The sequence below is a fragment of the Lampetra planeri genome, chromosome 2 (genome assembly GCF_965212315.1).
Source record: "Lampetra planeri chromosome 2, kcLamPlan1.2.h2, whole genome shotgun sequence".
NCBI lineage: Eukaryota > Metazoa > Chordata > Hyperoartia > Petromyzontiformes > Petromyzontidae > Lampetra > Lampetra planeri.
Window position 1 is genome coordinate 12,486,412 of NC_136108.1, and position 20,131 is coordinate 12,506,542.

The 20,131-nt window shown below is 44.6% G+C and overlaps 1 protein-coding gene across 4 annotated transcripts in view; it reads right to left on the bottom strand.

Moving 5' to 3' along the window:
• LOC144728293 (protein TANC1-like) overlaps positions 1-20,131 on the bottom strand; it is a 113,514-nt gene that overhangs the window by 16,179 nt on the left and 77,204 nt on the right. For all 4 annotated transcript variants that reach the window (XM_078607631.1, XM_078607621.1, XM_078607612.1 and 1 more), the window contains 7 exons: positions 19,442-19,890; positions 15,570-15,678; positions 14,298-14,420; positions 12,807-12,908; positions 11,863-11,997; positions 9,675-9,860; positions 7,087-7,183 (listed from right to left, as the gene is read on the bottom strand). In XM_078607631.1, coding sequence (XP_078463757.1) covers positions 7,087-7,183; positions 9,675-9,860; positions 11,863-11,997; positions 12,807-12,908; positions 14,298-14,420; positions 15,570-15,678; positions 19,442-19,890 — 1,201 coding nt within the window. The remainder of the gene's footprint in view (positions 1-7,086; positions 7,184-9,674; positions 9,861-11,862; positions 11,998-12,806; positions 12,909-14,297; positions 14,421-15,569; positions 15,679-19,441; positions 19,891-20,131) is intronic.

Consider the following 20,131-nt stretch of genomic DNA (forward strand, 5'->3'; position numbering starts at 1 on the left):
TAATTGACTCTTGAATAGAATTGGGGCAATGAAATGCGACCAATCATAATATCGGCGAGACAATTAATAATTTTACCCCAAGCACATAAGCAAAGGGCCTCAAAAGAATGCCACCATCCCCAACAGTTGACACATGGCCCATCTGACACACGGCACATTTTCCCATTTAGAAAGCGCCTGTTCTGAGAATCTCATATTCCAGAAAAACAGACAGGGAAGGTATGCGGGTGTTTTGTAGCCAGTACTCTATTCATTAATAGTGACTCAATCAGATCTGCAGTGTAAATATGATTTTGGAAATTCTCATGATCCGTAGCCTGGAACCACGATTCCATTCTGAGAAACTAATATTTTCACGATCAGCGAAACCATGAAACAGTGGAGAGCTGGCTGCGCAGAACCTGTTGTGGCATTTAGCCGAGAAAGAAGGGCTTGTGAGTCCTGGCCGGCATGCAGGAATCATCCTGGATCCATTCATAGCAGCTGAATAGGATTCCCGTGGTAATTGTCCAGTTATATTGCCGATACACTTTCCTGAACAAAGAGCTACAACATTGTCAAGACCGCAGTTGAGGCGGTCTCTACGCAGACGTGGATGTGGCAAGCGCACGACACCCGAGGAGCCGAAGCGGTACTTTACATTTGTGGTTACACGTTCAGATAGACCTCACTTAAAACCCGCATGCGTCCGTCACGCTCATTCTCTAGACTTCAGCAAATACCTCCGTATGGACAAGTGGCAGTGTTAGGTTGGGGTAATGTAAAAGGTCAGGCAAGCCTGCCTGCAAGCCAAGATTTTCACGGTCTGCTTCCTCTCAGGCGTGCGTGGGTACTGTCCTGCCTCGATCTCTCTGGCAGGGATGAGATTACAAGTGAGAAACACATCAGTTTATTTATACACCACTTCCTCACTACGGAATATTTATGTCCATGAATGGGCCTGAAGACTGGTGGTGTTTGAGGAATGTTGTCGATGTTGTTGTTGTTGTTCTTGGGCATCAAGTTACAGATGCTCGGCTAATTTTGCTCGGCAGCAGCGAGTAAACCCATCACCGACGGGCACAGCCTCACACGACACCGCATCGCCATGGAGACGGCAACGGAGACATCCGGCAGCTTAAAATATAACTCACTCAAGGTGAGGTCACTTGTGGGGCAGTCACATTCCCACGGCCGTGGTTACAGTTTGCAGGAGTTGTGAGCCAGCTCGGATGAGAAAATCAGGAGTGACTTTTGTAACGTCTGCTAAGACTTTATGGGTATCATCATTATCATCATCATCTATTGCTATCATCCGCTTTTCATTAACTCTCTGTTGGGCCAGCCGTTATTGAACAGGCAGCTAGTGAGCTTGAGAAGGAGTTTGATGGAATGCCGAGCTATTCCGTGCCGATAACCCCGCGGCCGAGCACTGCTCTTGTGAGCATTCCGTCATCATCATGGTGACTATGGAATCTCCGCGGTCAATAAGCTGTAGTTGACCTATGGTGGCTGGTTTCAAATGCCCCAAATTACATTTTCGCCTTTTTAATCTTAAGTAGTCGAGAAAGTTCAAACAAAAAGCTTTATTTAAATCTTGGGGAGAACAATCCCTTAAGGTGTTTGTGTAACCAGCCGCAAGATCACCCCACCACGAGGAAATTGAGTCATTTGCACAGGAATCTGTGATAATGGCGTTATCCATTGCCTGCTCATTTGAGACAAACACGGATACCAGCAGACCAAGACACCTCTTCACCTATGAAGAGAGAGAACTATAATCCATCAGCTGTAGTGACAAATCCTTATAAAATTTATTGATTTGAACCGATTAATGAAATCAGATCTGCACCATTCACCGTGAACTCAAATGATAGCGGAATAACAAATAAGAAAAGCAATCTCGGGCCAAGTTCAGGAGACGCCTGCTCCCAGCTGTAAAGGAAATCCTTGCAACTCTGGTAATAGTCTGGCGTGCGTGTGCTCGTGCCTGTGTGCGCGCTGGCTGGCTGGGACCTGCACTCAACGACAAATCCAAGATTTACTACCCGGGATCGATGGAGGCCTTTTTCACATTGGCATTTACCGGCTACTTACGCGTAACCTGTTAATAATATATACTGATTACTAATTGTAACTCGCATTTGCGGAAAAAAATACAACGTTGTGATCCAAGTCACCGTACCCAGGATGACAATCAACTAATAGAATCTGGGTAAGGCTTTAGACACGACTTGGCATCACAGTACTGCATATTGCACCATTAGAAGCAGTACCTGCTGTGGATACGTTTCACCCATTATCTGAGACTCTACTGGCAGGCATACAGCCCCTCTCTCTGCCGAAGACAGCACAACACTCATATGATACCAATAAATCCTGTGCGTGAAGAAACTGACAGTTAGGGTGCTCAGCAAATGGATTACGATATGTGTGCCGACTGCCTCCTATTAACAGCCTTGTGTAACTGTGACAAACGTTCTCTTGAACTCAATTGGGACAGGTTTGGTGGAGAGCTAAAAATGCAGAGTTGTTCAAAGATTACAACCCAAGGCTGACTATTAGTGTCAGCATTTGCTAATACCCAGCAAGCGGGCAAGGGCTCCCCCCTGGGATCGCTTTGTCACGACGGCTTTGCCGTACGGCAACCAGAAACACTCCTGGGTAGAGGCAGGTTTTCAATCTCGTCGAATGTTAAATGTGTCACTTAATGGCATCTGTGAGCAAAATAAGTTTGCATAAATTTGTTAAAATAATATGCATTTGTCAAACTAATGTGCTGTTATAGATTACATTTAAATAACTCTAACGCTGCTATTTTCTTGACAATGTGTAATAAAAAAAAAATAGTAAAATTCATAGTGCTGACAGAATCATTAGCTTCTCTAACCTCCACTTTACCATCCCTCTTATCTTACGTTGAGCACACATTTCGCGCTGACCAAGAATTTACGTGAAATATCCCATAAAATGAATTTAATGAGCTACACTGTAACGACATTTATGACGATTTATAAAATGTAATGGGAGGAAATTCCATTCAACGTAAAATGGACAAGTGCACACTAAATGTCCAAATTAAAAGTGCATGGACCGACAGGACAGATTTGTGCCCATCGGTCGTTTAGATTTTAGGTCTCAAATACACGTGGACGTTAACGGGGTCGGTGCAGTTCATGTCTGGAGCCGCTGCACCGTGACAGCAGCACCGGCAGTTAATCAGTCGGCCAAGCCACGGATCACTTCCCGCGTTATCCTGGCAAATGCCATAAACTCCAGCAGACCCGTAAGAGGAAAGCACACATCACTTCTGTGAGCATCTGCAACCTTTGCTACCCTCTAATAGCATTTTGTTCAGGTTCATTGCCACCTTTCATTTTCTACAAGAGCTAATAAAAGGTAGAGGGATGAACAATGCCATCCCTACTATCTGGTGCGGCTTAACATTTACTTTGGCACTGCATTTATCGTTTCTGTTACACATTTTTTAAAAGATCGCCGCTGTCATTTTGAGTGGCTGTGATTTAATTTGCAAGCAATCTAAGCAGTTTCGAGTCCGTGTCTTTAAGTTGAGAATTTTTTTTATTTCAAGTTACTACTAATGTATACAATGTAAAATTTTCACTTAAAACTTTCGTGACTGCAGGAATTCATATTCTATGGTTCTTTCGGTAAAGTTACGTAGATAGAAAAAATTATAATACAAAAATAAAGTGATTAAAAATATCACGACGTTTCCATCGCAACACAACACAAGCGGTCATCATCAGGAACAGAGCTGATGATGACCACATGTGTTGCGATCGAAACGTCGTGATATTTTTAATCACTTTATTTTTATCATTATTTTTTCTATCTACGTGACTTTACCGAAAGAACCATAGAATATGTATACAGTACAATGATCCAGCTATTAATTAAACAACCTCCACGTGTAGAAGAATTGATGTGTTGAGCTGATGTTGCTTCATAATGAACGTGACAATCACCATAGTATGCAAGCCACGGCAAACTTAAATCCGCTAAATCATTGTATGAGATGGGATCTTAAGTTTGGTCTGAATGTATTGTAAAGCAATCACACATCTGCAGCTGATTTTTACCGACCTTTCGGAAATGCATTTTGATATTTATATTTGCATCAAACATAAAGCACAAAAAGTGGGGATATTTTAAGAGCAAAAACACAACAATGGTAAATAATACAGTTATTTTGAGAACAAATATGTAGCAATTGTGCATGAATTCCTGTGTTATCGTCCTCTTGGGGAGGAGGATTAAGCAGGAGATGAATGCTGAACACTCAATTTGTGCCTCTGCCCTATGAGGTGACCTAATGAAACAAGTTACAATTCTGGGAACCATTGACTGAAATCTACGCTTAATTCTTGCACTCACAATACATGCATTGAATTATGTAAGAATCAATAATTTTCAATGCGTAATTTTGATTAAAATGTTACATTGAGGCCAATGGATCAAACGAGACTGAATAAACAAGACGGCACACGATAAACAAAACATTTTAGATTACACAAATATAGATTTGAGATTATACAAATCTACAATGTAATGTGACGATTTATCGAATCAAAAGGGGTAAATTTGTGTGTATTTCCCTTAAGCTTATCATAATCTAAGCAAAAACAAATTCAGGTTATATTATGTGTTGAAATAAATACTAGTTGCAAGCTGTTTGTATTGCATAAGATGGAATTGTTTATACGATTTTATGAACGGAAAGCACATTCCCGGCAGCAGCATTAACTATTAAAGCATAACTGCCAGGGAAGGTACAAACAAGATGAGGTGTGGCTTTACTGGTTGAACAAGTCATACATCATAGTATACCTCCAAGTCACTCACAGTGTGAAAGCAATGGCAGCAGATTCACAGATGTCATACCCACATCCGAGCTCAGCTATTCCCTTCAATGATTTTCTTATTATTACTTTTCTCATCGTGTTCTCCAAGATGAAAAGATTACACGAGGGAATGCTTGATATTTCTCCCAACCATTTTTTCCCAACGCGGACAAGGAAGATCAGCCCAACGCCATGCCGATCGCTTAAAAGACGTCCCCTGCCACTTACGGGATGTGCAACGGAAGATAAGACGAGCCCCAACGCATCGCTGCGGGCCAGGATCCGTGTGAAGGAATGAAGATGTGATCCCTGCTTGACTGCAGGTGTCTATCGTGTGACATGCCTGCGGGCGGCTGCGGCAGGAGCCGGTGAAACCCTTCCGCAGTTCTCTGCTAATTAGATTCGCCGCTGTCTGCCCGAGAAAGTAAAAATTGGTATTCCCACACAAAGCCTCCTCTTGCCGCGTACTCCGGGGGGCTGGCTTGCTACAGCTGCTCGACGCTGGTGTGGCATCCTGCATCTGCATCGCGCTTACGCGGCCAAACCCGCAGTCTTCCTCAAAACTCCACCCTTGGCGCTGATAGAGATCAAGATCCACGGCTCTTCCGAAGCCAATTTTCTTGTTACTCCAATAAATCGGAGTAAGAAGATCAACATCGCGATAGTCGCACATTACAGCCAGTCTTCTCAGCAACACGTTATGTTTAAACAAAAAGAGAGCTTTAATTTTGCTGGCCATTCCCATGCCAATGGCAATATGCCTTTGGGATAGTTCTTGAATGCCAATGGACTATTTGGCAAAAGAGCCAATTTGTGATTAATTATAAATGCTAACAAGTCTAGTAACCTTTGTGAAATACAGATATTGTATAACAAATATAAATTGATTTTACACGAAAATTATACCAGAAGAGACTGAGGTGTTGACTCGGGCCACCATTCTCACAGATATCGTATTACAAGGGGGCACAATACAAACCTGACCCCATTATGCAATTGGCCTTTGGGGGTAATGGGATGAGAACAGCTGTCATCAGCTGGGCAGATAAAAAGCCTTTTACAATGCAGTGCCGAGCACAAAGAGCATACTCGTGAAAGTAAAGCAGCGGAGTAATCTCACCTGAGAGTGTCGCAGAACGCACACTGCTACTGCAGTCTGATGCGAAAGGGTGGAGTCTAAACAAAATGGGCGCTACACAGGGCAACTTGCACCCCATCCACATTGAGGTATTTTATGATGTCACCTTGCCACAATTATATCCAGCTCCTCTTTCCTTTTACAGCACCACAGTGCCTAATGGACGTAACGTTAGCTCCATCGTCCACACTGCTGCACACAGGTGCGATACTCTACACACGTGTCTACGGAAACACTAGAAGGAAGGTCACACAACATGCACTTGTAAGGCATGATGCTGACACATTTACTGCTAAGAAAGCCAAGCTATATGGCTTTGAGAGCAGCAATGACCTTCGCACATTTTTATTCAACAAGATTTATTTTCTCAAAATGACAACAAAAAACTCACACATCCCATACGTATCTGCATCATGATGGAAAGCCGTTAATGACTAAGGAGATGATAGGTCAGTCATCCAAGCAGTTCCCACGGGTTCACAAAAACAACGGATAAGGAATAAGGAACAGACAGCATCTACATGCCAGCACCCATATTGACCGCTTGGTCCTTCTTCAATGAGTGAGATGCTCAAAGATGAATCCCATTCCTTGCATAATTATGACTGCAATGCTGCTTACTTGTAGCTTTATAATCACAGTCCATGAGATTTTGATATGGTCAAAACCCCCCATGACCAACCAATATGGCATGCAAAGGCCTTCATCCAGCAGTAAACTGACAAAAGGGTTGAAACCAAAATAATTAGTAACCAGTGTTGTTGTTAGAGAGCTCAAAATATGTGGAAATCAGAAATCCTGATCAGGAAAAGGGTCAACTTGGCCCATCATCCTATTGGAGTCAATAAAATAGTACCAATATTCTGCGGGATGCCCGCAGTGGTTGTCCTATGTAGCAAAAAAGGGCCTCTGTCATAGCAATGTGGAATTTCCACCACTGGCTCAGAAGCTGAGCTGTAACCAGATACGATCTTAGCATCAAGCTCATTTGAGCGAGTATATTGTTACGAGGAGTTTGCAGTCCACACACTGTGCTACATGACCCAGCATTCTCGTCGACAACGATGTGCGGTGTTAGCGGCTGGCGACGGCAAGGGGACGCACCTGTCTCTCCCCAGAGGGTGTCAAAGCTGTCAATGTGGGGCCGGCCCAGATCTTCCACGTCCCAATCTGGCAGCATGTCCAGCAGGTAGCTCACCACCTGACAACACAGCAGCAGCAGAAGCAGAAGCAGCAGCCGACAGAGCACACCTTCAACACAAGCATGGGAGGGCACACCTTTAAGGGCGACCAGAAGTGGCCATGTACCTGAAACTCAGTCACTTCTATACAGACCACCGGTGTTGATTTATCAAACTCAATTCTTACTTGGTCCCAGAAACGTTTAAGTCTTTAAGTCTGTGGACCAAATTGAGAGTCCACCAGTGCTGTGTTTTGTCAGTTTTGTTGTATGATGCGGAGGTCTGGACATTGCTTCAAGCTGATTTGGATTGGCTGCAGTCCTTCCACATTCGATGCCAAAGACCCCTTTCTCAGCATCTGGTGGTTCGACTTCATCAAAAATGTCACCATTGCATCTGAAACCGTCTCCTAGTGATTGGGCTTAGTTCGGGGAAGACGGCTGTCACACTGTGGACACATCGCCCCGTCTTGACACGCAAAGTCCAGAAAATTGCAGACTTCAGTTGGCGGTTGACGTTTGAAGTGAGAACTGCGACCCTCAAAAGAATGGTGCCGCCCCTGTGGTTGACCCCCCCCCCACCCCCCCACCGTGATACGTGGATCAAACAAATCACTCGAGACTACGGTGTATGGCTGAAATAACAGTTTGTGCGAATGCTATCGCAAGAGGTCACACGTTTTGAGCAAAGGTCCTTCACTCACTATGCGTGATAAACGAATTAATTCTCAGACCCTATGCAGTCAATCTTTTTGTTGCATCGTCTCCATTCAAATACATATGGGGTCGTTGCATTTTGCACGCACACCTTACGATTGGTAAACACAGAACTCTGTGCCATGTCACGAGCACTGAAATTTAAGAAGCCACATCCCAAATATGCAAAGTGGTAATAACGTGTTGTTTTGCTTGTATAGCCTGTCACCCTGTAGCTGAGAATATAGCTAAAGTGATGAGTACACGGATCACGAATCTCGTAATGCTATACCCTCAAATGGACCACAGGCCACTAAGCAACTGTCTAGGCTATCACTGTTAGAGAAGTGGATACACCTCAAATCAATGGTGGCAGAGTAAAAATAAATGTGTATGGAAATAGCATTTAACACTTTTAATTTAACATTTGGGCTGGTGATAAACACTGAAATAGTGAAATCATACACACGTCGATCGGTGACTTGACACATCCCATTTACACCGTGGATGTGATTCTCGAACCGCCCTCAAAATTCAGCAGCGGCCGTTATTACCGAGCATTATTTTTCTGCCGTGACCGACTGCAGAGGGAAGAGAAACTGCAATGGTCTATTTATGAGATGTGAAATCTACAGGAAATCCCGTCTGGAAACGGTATTGGAAATGGGAGGAAAAAAACATCACTTGTGGGCGCGAAGGAAACTTCAAAGCCTAATGTAAACATTTGTGCCAAGAGAGAAGGAAAAACAGTGCTCATTACATGCGGTGTTTTCGCTAAAAACATTACAATATCGTGGAAAAAAAGACGTGAACGATTGCGATCAAATTTCCGAGAATTTTTTTCAAGCTGCACACCCTAATGAAAACGAGCCAACCGTCCAAGCTCATCTCTCCAAGCCAGTGAATAATAAGAGGTCCTTCCACTGACCTCAAATTTGGGCACGGACCTTCCTTTGGGGACAAAGGCAAACAAAAACAACGCTGCACCGCATGCTGCACGTGCTTGCCAGGTAAACTGTGTTCGTGGTCAGACTCAGAACGCAGTCCGAGTGCTGTGAGGCACCAAACTCATCACTTCTGCGCCTCTCTCGGGCTTCCACCAGTGCTGACGCTGCCAAAAGTTTGCGGCAGTATTTATTTTTTGTTTAATCGGCATCTAACAAGCTGACAAAAAGATAAAAAACGGTATTAATCTAAAGGGAAGTGCTGCCTTATCAGTATTTGAGTGATGATATGATTGTGCTGCCAAGCAATTCTTGATTTAATTTTATGTTCCTGGAATAATATGAAAGATAACTTCAAAACATGTCATGATTTTTCTTCTTACAATGGGGAAAATGATAAGAGGGCTTTGGTTTGGAAATTTGCGATGAATCATCTGTGTTATAAACAGATATTCCTTGAGGAAACCATGCTCCAGCCCGAGCTTTAAAAGGTGACAACTCTCTTCCCAGGGTCAAATGTAAATAACACATGTCTAATTATTTATAACTTCATTCAGTTTACTCAAAAAAGGTGTCTTCTTGTATCATCCACACCAAGACAATTTTGAGACAATGCTTCTCATTTGAAGTCAACCGCACATTGACCTCCCCCAGCAAGAAACTTTCACCAAACGTTTCACATCCGGAACACATCAGATTGGCATACACTTTTAATTTAAAACAGAATGTGCCCCAAGTGCACGGGGAGGTGAGAAATTGGCTCTAAGCGAGCCCCCAACTGGAGCAACCCTCGCAGAAGAGGGCACTTCAGATCACCCGACTCGAACTACGGGGCCATCCCTTCACCCGTGCACGCACGCACGCGTACTCACCTCCACGTGGCCACTGCTAGCGGTAGCGGTGAGCGCCTGCTGCACCGCCTGGTATCGTTGCACGGGGCCCGGCTGGCGTCCGGCGAGCGTCCACTCGGCCTGCAGCAGGTGGACCATGATGTCCAGGTGTCCCCGGAGCCCAGCATGCACCAGCGCGCACTGCCCTGCTCGGTCCACGTGGTCGACCTACAATGACGATGACGCGATTCAGAAGCTCAACTTGTCACTGCAATTTCTTACATTTATCTTAAAAATATCTTATCATTAATGAACACATTATAATTAAATATTATGATCACTACACGTCTATCAAGTCGTCTGTGTGCGGGAATCGATTGTCTTCAATTTGAATACAGCAAACCCTTGTTAATTCGACACATATGGCCTAGCCGAATTATCCAATATTCCAAATTATATACAACGGTACTCCCCAGTGCCTCCTGCCCCCATTTTTTTCTCCCAAATTTGTGTTCCAAACTCTTCACACACCATACGCATTGACACACCTGCATCAGACTAAGGGATTTATACTTCAGTCCCTTTCTATTACTTCTTGATGTGGGTGTAGATGACATTTCTGAGAGGGTTGGCTTGCACAAAGTGCATAAACAAGGTAAAGTCCAAAGCAACGGGTCTGCACGAACGCTCGCCATGTGCGCCGCACCAGACTGAGTCATTGGTTTGGTCATGGCGCGTGGCATCGCTCCACGTGTATGCCAAAATTGGACCATTCGGTACAGACATTCAGCTCATGGCGAATGAATAATACTGTATATATGCCAAAAGCACAGCCGTACCGAATTATCCCCAATTACGAATGATCAAATACCGAAATAACGAGGCTTTACTTACTGTACGTTGTACGTGGTTGGTTCACGTGAGCCCTGGACCCACTAGAGGCGCTATTTTCAACGCAATGGCACAACAAACACTGTCATTTAACGCAGCTGTCCCCAACCTTTTTAGCACCAGGGACCGGTTTCGTGGAAGACAATCTTTTCACGGACCGGGAGTGGGGGGGGGGTTCATCATTGGGTCTCTCCCCTTTTTCAAAGAAGCTCTTCAGTGACATTTGTTTTTTACTCATTTTGGCTAGGGGTTAGCAGCTTGTGGGCTTACCAAAACTGTGACTGAGACAAGTGCGCAGTGCGGGAAAGAGGCGCGGACGGAAGAGGTAAATCAAATAATGGGCAAGCCACAAGCGGACTAAAATAAGTGTCGGATTATGACTTCTCATAAGGAGCGCACAACCTACATCCCTCGCATGCGCAGTTTACAGTAGGGTTCGCACTCCTATGAGAATCGAATGCCGCGGCTGATCTGACAGGAGGCGGAGCTCAGACAGTAATGCGAGTGATGGGGAGCGGCTGTAAATACAGATGATGAAGCTTCGCTCGCTCACCCACCGCTCACCTCCTGCTGTGCGGCCCGGTTCCTAACAGGCCACGGACCGGTACTGGTCCGCGGGCCGGGGGTTGGGGACCCCTGATTTAACGGAATGACCACAATATAAATTAATTTAATCACAAGGGGAATGAAGCGTTTCATGTCCACGAAATTAAACTGTGCTGTACTATATTTGTGCTGTTTCATTCATGCAATATTAAACTGTAGTGGTCTGCAAGCACATTTATTTTTATTTTTTTTGGTGTTAATTTTAACACACAGCTTTCTTGTGAAAGAGACTAATTGGACCTGTCATTCATGAATGGATATGAACCACTTTTCTGATAATACATTTGGGGTGATACATTGATTGTCTACAAGTATTTTTAAAATTTGGCCGATTTTCAATGAATTGCAAGTTCTAACTAACTGCAGATCACTATTTCAATGGGCTCTTAAGTGGTTCGGTGATTAACCAAAAAAGCCGACTGTTACCACTGCGGCAAAGGAGGAAAGCGTTCCAAATAAAGGATGCCCTTGTTTCTAAAAAGAACCGATCCAAACAAATGCGTGAAAGGTCCTCATAAGTTACACGTAAACACAAACCATGCACAATGCAATATATACCGCCACAAGGTTTCATGAATGTTTTATCACACAAACGGCGTGAATTCCCGATAAAATCTCACCGAGGAAAATTCAAGGGCAATGCACATGACCGTATATCATGCGCTACGATAACTAGCCCGGACCGCGCAGTGTTCCGTTCGCGATTACGCGCGCGCATGTGCCATCCCCTCACCTTGGCTCCTTTCCTCGTGAGCATTCTGACGATGCCCAGGTGTCCGCTGGAAGCAGCGTAACAGAGCGCAGACATTCCACTCTCCGAGGCCAGGTTGGGGTCGGCGCCCATCTCCAGGAGAACGCTCTCCATATCCTGCGACAGACGAACAGTAAATTGCTTGGCTCGTTATCCGGCCACGTTTCCATCCGGCACGCATGTGCCGCAGCGGTGTGCCGCTCAATACCTAATTCCAAGCTGAAAATGTAGATATGCCTCTTTTGCAGTGGGGATGCATGCACAAATAAAGGCTTCAGGCTTTCATACCAACGTAAGATTGTATTATATTTGTAAATGCATTCAGAGACATTTACATAAAATGAGACTAATGTGAAGTTACAGTGCATTTATTATCCATAAGCTCCCTGCAGGCTCTCTCAATTTGCAAAGCAGGGTTTTCAATACTACCATCCATTTCCAAAACAACTAATTGGAGAAAAAAAAAAATTTGGAAGTAATGAACATCCTTCACAGATTCATGGAATGTTTTGTGATTGAACCTGAACTTTAATGTCAGGTAGACACAGTGAATTATAAAATCAATTGAGCTTCATATTTCCTCCTCGTGAGCGTGCGTTTGAGTCCATGAGGTTGATAGCAAGCCGAGAATGATTATTGGTCAACTCTCAAGTGCCCATCAGAGAGTGGCTCTCACAGAAGTTAAATGCCTTCCCTTCTTCCCCATCGACTCTAGTTTGTAATCACTTCTATATACAACACACACAATGCAAAACTATCCCCTTGTGGCAGTGATAACGCACAACAGAGATTCAGTGCAGATAACATCATTAGATTGTACGCACTCCAAGTAGGATTGAGCGAGGTAACAACAATAGCTGAATGAATGCAGAGCTGATCAAAGCGGGATGCCATACGTTGCCGCCTCTGCAGGCGCTGCTGCTCACCTGATAACCGAGGTGCGAGTAAACGCACAGGATGGGTGCGTTGCCCAGCGCCTCTGTACGGTGGTTCACGTCTGCGCCTGCCTGGATCAACAGCCGACTGACCTGTACGGAGGTGGGTACAACGAAAATCAAACCAGCACGCAAAACACAAGTACCAGAAGTCACTTAAGGGCCACTACAAACACGCTTTGTTTGTGGCCAAGAATGGGGGAGCCACAAAATATGTTTTTCTCGGCACACTTGCCGTCAAAGAGTATTAAAGCACCTTGCTTTTGTACGAAGAGAATGCAGTCCTGCTGAACAAATATCAGCAAGAACCGAGTTATGAGATACAGCCCAAAGCACATAGGAAAAGTCTTCACACAATGAATGATCAGTCAGTCCATTGCATCCTTTAGGGGGAAAGCGGTCAGCTACCTAACTGACAGTTTGGTAATGTTACCATGGAACCCATGTTTTTTATTTATAAAAAAACAAGGCAGTCTGTACAAACTGCAGCAGGTTATACAGCTACTTCCTGCTGCCAAGAGATCTGGTAAGATAAAGCATTGCCCTTTGACCTGAGATTCTAGAGTTCAACTGAAAACCCATTCATAAAAGATATTTTTTGATTTACCAAATGCCAAGACATTGAAAAGTCTGACCTTGGGTTCAATAAGGGAATCTCTCAAAATGAAACCCGTTTTGCTCATTCTGCACAAAAAACACATAGAATTGGTCTATATACAAACATAGGTTTTTAAAAAAATCAATTCACCAATATTGTCAACACCAGCAACATTTTGAAAAGACAATATTTGTTCATTCAACTTCCTGCAGCCTCTCAAAAAGACACAGCCATAAAATATATCTCCAGGTATCATGAAAAAACTAACATTGGTCAACAACACCGCCTGAAAATGAAAAATATATAATAACCTACATTTTTGGGCAATGTTCGTTCTTCATGGCACATTTTTGTTATTTGTGTTTGTGTACCACTGTCAACCGAGTATCACCAAAACAAATGCCTAAATTTCATAGACATCTCACTGAAATGCAACCTCATCTTCCCCTGCCCCCAGTCACGCCCGTCATATGGATTGGTGACACCTCCCAGTGTAATCGAGTTGCCGCTTGCTGCACAGGTGCATGGTTCGAATCCAGCGACCACCCCAATTAATAAAGCAGTTGAATTAACCAGAACAATACTTGTCAGCTACTTCAGTGGACATTAAAGATCCGGGATGTTATTTGCAAGCGTGTGCAGGAGTCCCGGTCCAAATTTGCCAAATTAGCCACAAGTGACTCAACTTAATAAATTCTTATTATATGCAGCAAACATCATCCCCGACTGCAAAAAATTGGCAGGATCCTCCAAAGAAAGAGTTATGTGACTCAGTGAAGCTTTGTTTGGTAAACAAATGTAGTCACAATAAAAAACGTTTGACAGCTGCTATGATCGTCAACTGAACTCAGGGGCCCTGATGACATGGCAATGGCAGCTATTACCTTCACATTGGGTGTGTACAGATTGCGCAAAGAGGCAAGTGCCGTCGAGAGCCCGTCCGTGCTGAACGCCACCCACAGCGCCTGCAGCACTGATGAGGATACGCCCAGCCGCTTGCTTAAGCCCTGCGCAAAGCATAGAAACAAATGTCTGTGAGTGCAATGCACACAGCTGCACACAGCTGCACACAGTGTGAGAATGTGACTGCCGATGGGTCTGCATGGGATAGAACCCGATGGTTATCCAGCTGCTGCCAGAGAATAATAACGTGAACACCGGAAAGTCAGCAAGATTTACGTTTTCTTAAAACTCAAACTTAACGGCTGATAGCAATCCCAACAGACTCAGGGGTTTATTTAAACTGGATGGCCTTTCCAGGCTCGTGTTTTGATTCTAACATTCAAGAAAAGAAAAAAAAGGAAATCTACAAAGAATCCTTTTCATGCAAAGTGTTGCACTTAATCACAGCTTCCCATAGCTCTGCTTTGAGCACCGTAAATGTGGAAGCCTGCATTGAAGAGGCGCGGTAAGCTGAGCAGCTGCGCAGGTGGTGGGATAACTCCAAGTGTAAATATCACCCCTGGAGCTGTCGTGTTCAAGGCTTCTTGGCCACAGACCAGCATCAAATGATGACACCGATTATGATGGTGACACACAGATGATGTTTGTCGGGGATGTTTAACATAATAAATAAGATGAATGCCAGAGCAAAATCGATAAAAAATACAATTTGTGGTGGGCAACTGCAGCACTTTATTTTCGAGCTCACTACCTGATGCAGATCAATGCAGTTTGAGCAAAACGTGGTCATACATTAACATTTAATTCAGCCACGCAAAGTCTTAAGGTGGAGCTTTATCAGTCAAAATGTATCCATATATCAGCCATGTATAAATAATGTTTGTAAACGAGACAATCTTGCTGTGTGATGAGGGGTAAAAACAAGAAATTTCACATCAAACTGCCATGTGGCCATAGCCAGAAAAAGGAAGTGTGTGGATCAAATGTCGTCGTTAATTAATTTGGAAAAACTTCCTGGGTATCCCCCGAGGTGAACTCAAATGAGTACCTGGCATGGGGGTGTAAACATCAGAATTGGGGAGACAAAGGGGGTCGGGCGTGGTTCTGGTCATGCCACACCACCCCATCACGTCCCATGCCGGTCTTAATATGTGCTCACGGACAGCACTTGCCCCAAGAGCCACGTCTACACAGGGAACTTGTGTCTTTGTGTGTGCACGTGGCACGTGGGTGAATGCCCATTGACATTTCACCTTGTAGATTCGTGCCTTCAGAATGTGGTGGCCCAGCTCGATGGTCTGCTGTCGGTTCAGCTTGCCGTCTTGGCGCGAGAAGAGGAAGGCCAGCAGCGCATGTCCACTCCTGCACAAACCCACATCGCACTCCGTCGTCACCCGCTCCGCCAGAGTCAACACGCTCCCCCCCATCCCCGCCCCACAAACAACATTCCCCAACTACAAGGAGAGACCCATTCCAACAGTTGTACAAGTCAGGTGCCGATTGTCACTCTACCAGCTTCCTTTTGTCATTCTTTTTTGATGCACATGACTGACCCTGGGTGGATTTTCCATTCATTTCTAGGTTTAGTTTATAGATGGGTATCTCAATACTGACAGCACAAGCATCAGGGTGTACACCTGCAAATCACTGAAAATGGGATCAACGCCAAGTAAACCATGTCTCGCATTTCCAAAGGTGTTTCTGTTTAAAATGTAAAGAATGGGTTTGAAGAAAATTATGTACAGTGCCTTCATGTAGCTACAAAAGCAAGCCTAATAATATCCTTTTTCTTTCAAATGAGCATTTGAAAAAGTATAATACTGAAGGATCATAATTTCCTCCAAATCTTTAAATAAATGCATAGCGCAGGCAGTTGGGAATTCAGATTTAAGATTTAGGCATAAACGTTCCAGTGTTCTTCAAAAGAGACCTAACGTTATTTACCGAGCAACACATTAACACTACCCACTAGAAAATAAACGGCTCACACCGCCTTCCTTAGTAAAGTGTTCCAGATGTCCAATTAAAAGGAACATTTCCAGCAATTAACCTCAACGCAGTAGGTGAAACTTCAAGAGACACACCTGAACAAGACCTTCGTTATAACTCGAGCAGGTAATCAGTGGCATGCTTTTTTTTGTACTCAGCGAGCAGAACTTTACAACATCTAACGAGGCGGGCACCAAAAATGATGTAATTTTTTTTTACGGCTATCAACGGATCATTAATCACAGCATGTGTTTCCACTTTCAGAGGATTCAGCATCCAGCCCAGTTACACTGTTACCAATATCGTTTAATAGCCAGTGTCTGACATTGTTGGCAGGCTCAAGTCAAACTGTGCTGCTCTATGCATACGACCTACTTATGACTTCTTTCTTGCAGTTTAATAACATTAATTGCCCAGCAATTACAATTCCATCATTAATCTTGCTGTGTGTGTGTATGTATGTCTGTGTGTGCTTACTCTTCAATAACTTCTCAACACGATTGTAACAACTCGGACGCATGTGCTTACCACGTTGCGTTTTGTGCTTCTGCGTTGGAGTGCGCTCTACACCAGAGCTTGGCAATGCTTATGCCGCACAATAGAGAATAAATAAACTGATGGAGCTGCACTATACAGGAGGATTCATGATTTAATGCATTGTGCTCACACAGGCACATTCTTTTTTTTTAAGAAACAAACAAAGCATTTGTAACAGTCGTCAACATTTCCTTTTTTGGTTCAACACTGCAGAAGTAAAGCAAAGAGCACACAGTTTTACGGGCGGCGAGCACGCAATTACCAACGTGCAGTGATATTTTCAGCCCAATTAGCGACGCCCAAAAAAATCCATGCAAGTTGGGTGTACTCGCCCATCGATTGCCAAACACATACAAAACTCTTTCCCTTAAAAGGGCCACTTGGTCCAACTCAGAATTAACTCGACTGGGGTTGTGAGGCAACCTCCAGATTATACTTGAGCGGGTGTAAATGGCAAGGAAGGACAAAGACGCGTACCACTTGCCAGAGACCCTTGCCTGCAAATGTCAAGGAAGGATTTGCTGGGGAATTGACAACCGCAGCGGCCAAGAGACTGCCGGTGTGGTGCTGGCAACTGTAATAGCTGTGAAGCTGCATTCGGGAAAAGCCATTGGCCCCCACTCGAATACCACACAATATGGTCTACCATTAATGTCCTCGCTCTGAAAGTCAAATCCATTTTTCTGGCCTCGTCGCCAGCTTCGGAGTTAATTCTACTGCAGCATTCACTGCACGCTTTGAGGGCGATGAGAAACAAGTTATATCAAAGAGGAAATGTTTAATTACAGATAACTAACTCTTTTATATATCAGATGTGAAGATATTTGTGTTTTGAATTTGCATACTCTGTGTTAATATTTTTAATGAAACTACCCACCTTGAAAGTTATGTAAACTGCCAATATGTTAAAAGTCACCAGCATGACAGACCAAAGCCTATCGAGGCCGGCATCTAAGCCAACAGACAAGCCAAAGGGATTTATTTATAACAAATATCCTCCACAATTACAATAAGGAAAAGTGTAAAGTACTGGGATTTGAGCACTTTCATTATTTAGCATATCATGTGCCCTCATACATTGGCCCCATGAGCAGATAAAATTTTGTAAATGTCCCCCCATCACTGGCCATCTGCCTCGTGGTGGGTCTTTTGCGGTAATGCGTGTGATGTTTGAACCCCTTCAAAGGTAACATGCCTTCGCATTGGACATTGCATTGGACAATGCTCATCACAGGTGCACACGAGTCAGCAGCGTGCCGGCACGAGGGAGCCCAAAGGAGCAAAGCCTCGTCCTTTATCGGCCATGGTCATCCATGCTGGTATGCAAAGTGTACATCTGGCTTCCTGCGTGTTTTGACTGCAAAGCCAAACCAGATCCGCGTTAGAGTTGGCCGCGTTTGTCTGGTGTCAGTTCACCGCAGCCATCAGATATCCACATGCCTAGAATTGTTTCTGAGCACATGAAAGAGGATGCGCGAAGCTCCAAATTAGGCTTTGCCTCGGGGGAGCGGCAGTGGGGGGTCAGGGGAAGGGGCCCCTCTGCTCCTCAAGATTGTTTTCACAGACACACACATTTAAAGCCTGTCTGTCCCACTCGCTTTTGTAAGGAAACATAAGCCTATGCAGGAATCTTTAATTTGCCTGTTTGAGCCAATGACATTTGTCCAAACAATAAAAATGTGCAAAGAGCCTCACTGCTGCCGCTGCCATCATCGTTGTCAACGCTTAACAGTGATGAGGTTTTTTTTTATATCCTTTCAGTAATTTGTTGTTTGGTCACATGTCAGGAAACCACTGCCAATGCAGTTACTTGCGTAACTTGATCGAAACAGACCCTTTGTTCCCCACATTAAAAGGAGCCTAACCATGGACAACAGCACAGCATGTGATAGGAAAGGTTCCCGAGTGAACGCAGAAGAGCACCGGCCTAATCCTGCGTTTCCTGCTCGTACAAGTCTGGAGCTTGGCAATCAGTCATGAGAAGGGAGAATGCTCATGCTCTACTGGCAATCAAATATTATTTTGGAAAAACTTCAAAAGCATTTCCTGCCAAACTTTTGATTTGCATTTGACAAGCAGTGAAAAATCACTCCCTTGTTCATGCAATTTATCACCGAGCTGCAGTTAATCACAAAAGCTTTTGCACTCAAATCTCTAGTAAAACACAAGACATTTACAATGGCAAACACAAATCCAAATAGTAATGCCCTGAGGAATGCTTTAACCCTTTGTATCACAGGAAAAGAGCAAATTCCCCTCCCAACCCCCTACATTTTAAAAGTAGATTTTAGTACAGTACTTATGATAAATCTTGACTTAAAGCTTTTGTAACTGCAGGAATTCATATTCTTGGGTCATTTGGTAAAGTCTCATAGATAAATTCAAAGAAAATAACAAAAAATAACAAACAACTACGACATTTTGATCGCAAAACACAAGCAGTCGTCTTCCTGAATACGACCGCTGTTGTTACTTTCTTTGAACCTATCTACGTGACTTTACCGAAAGACCCAAGAATACTTACGGTAATCCTGCTTTTCATAGGTGGCCACCTACAAGATACAATGTGACTATTGTACTCGACCGTTTTATTGCTTACCTCGGGTCACAAAGAAACTTGGTGCTCTGCCCCTCCCCTGCCCTCCAGGTGAGCCACTCCCGGAAGGACGGGTGACAGAACATGCGCGTGCCGTCGCGCCGCCGCACCAGGAACGCCGACAGCATCTCCATCCGCGCCTGAAAATCTTCCCAGGAGAGCGGTGGCGCCATCCCCGCCACCGCCGCCGCCTGCGCGTCCTGCCGGCGTTCATCAGCCGGCGCCACCTCGTCCAACTCGCTGCCAGCCCTTCGCGACCTGCCCGACGACGCAGTCGCACGCGGTGCCACCCAACCAGCCGCCACGGCGCGGAATGTCTGCTCGTCCGTGAGCGGGTGCAGCGAGGCCAGCGCCACATTGAGCAGCGGCAGCACACGCTCGAAGGCGGACGTCGTGGGGAAGCGCATGTTGCACTGCAGCAGGTAGAGCTCGGCCAGTGACACCGGCACCACCTGCAAGACGATGGTGGCAGAAGCATCAGCAACATCAGCAGCAGCAACAGCAGCAGCAACAGCGGAAGCAGCAGCAACAGCAGCGAGCTCCGCTATCATCGAGCGTGCAAATCGCTGGATTCTTAATATACTCGTCGTCACCAAACTGCTTCCTATTTCTATTTAAGTTTATTTATTGATGAGTAGTTTTTGTTCTCTTGTCCACCTGTTGTATTTCCCCCAGGTACGTAGCTGTCTGAGA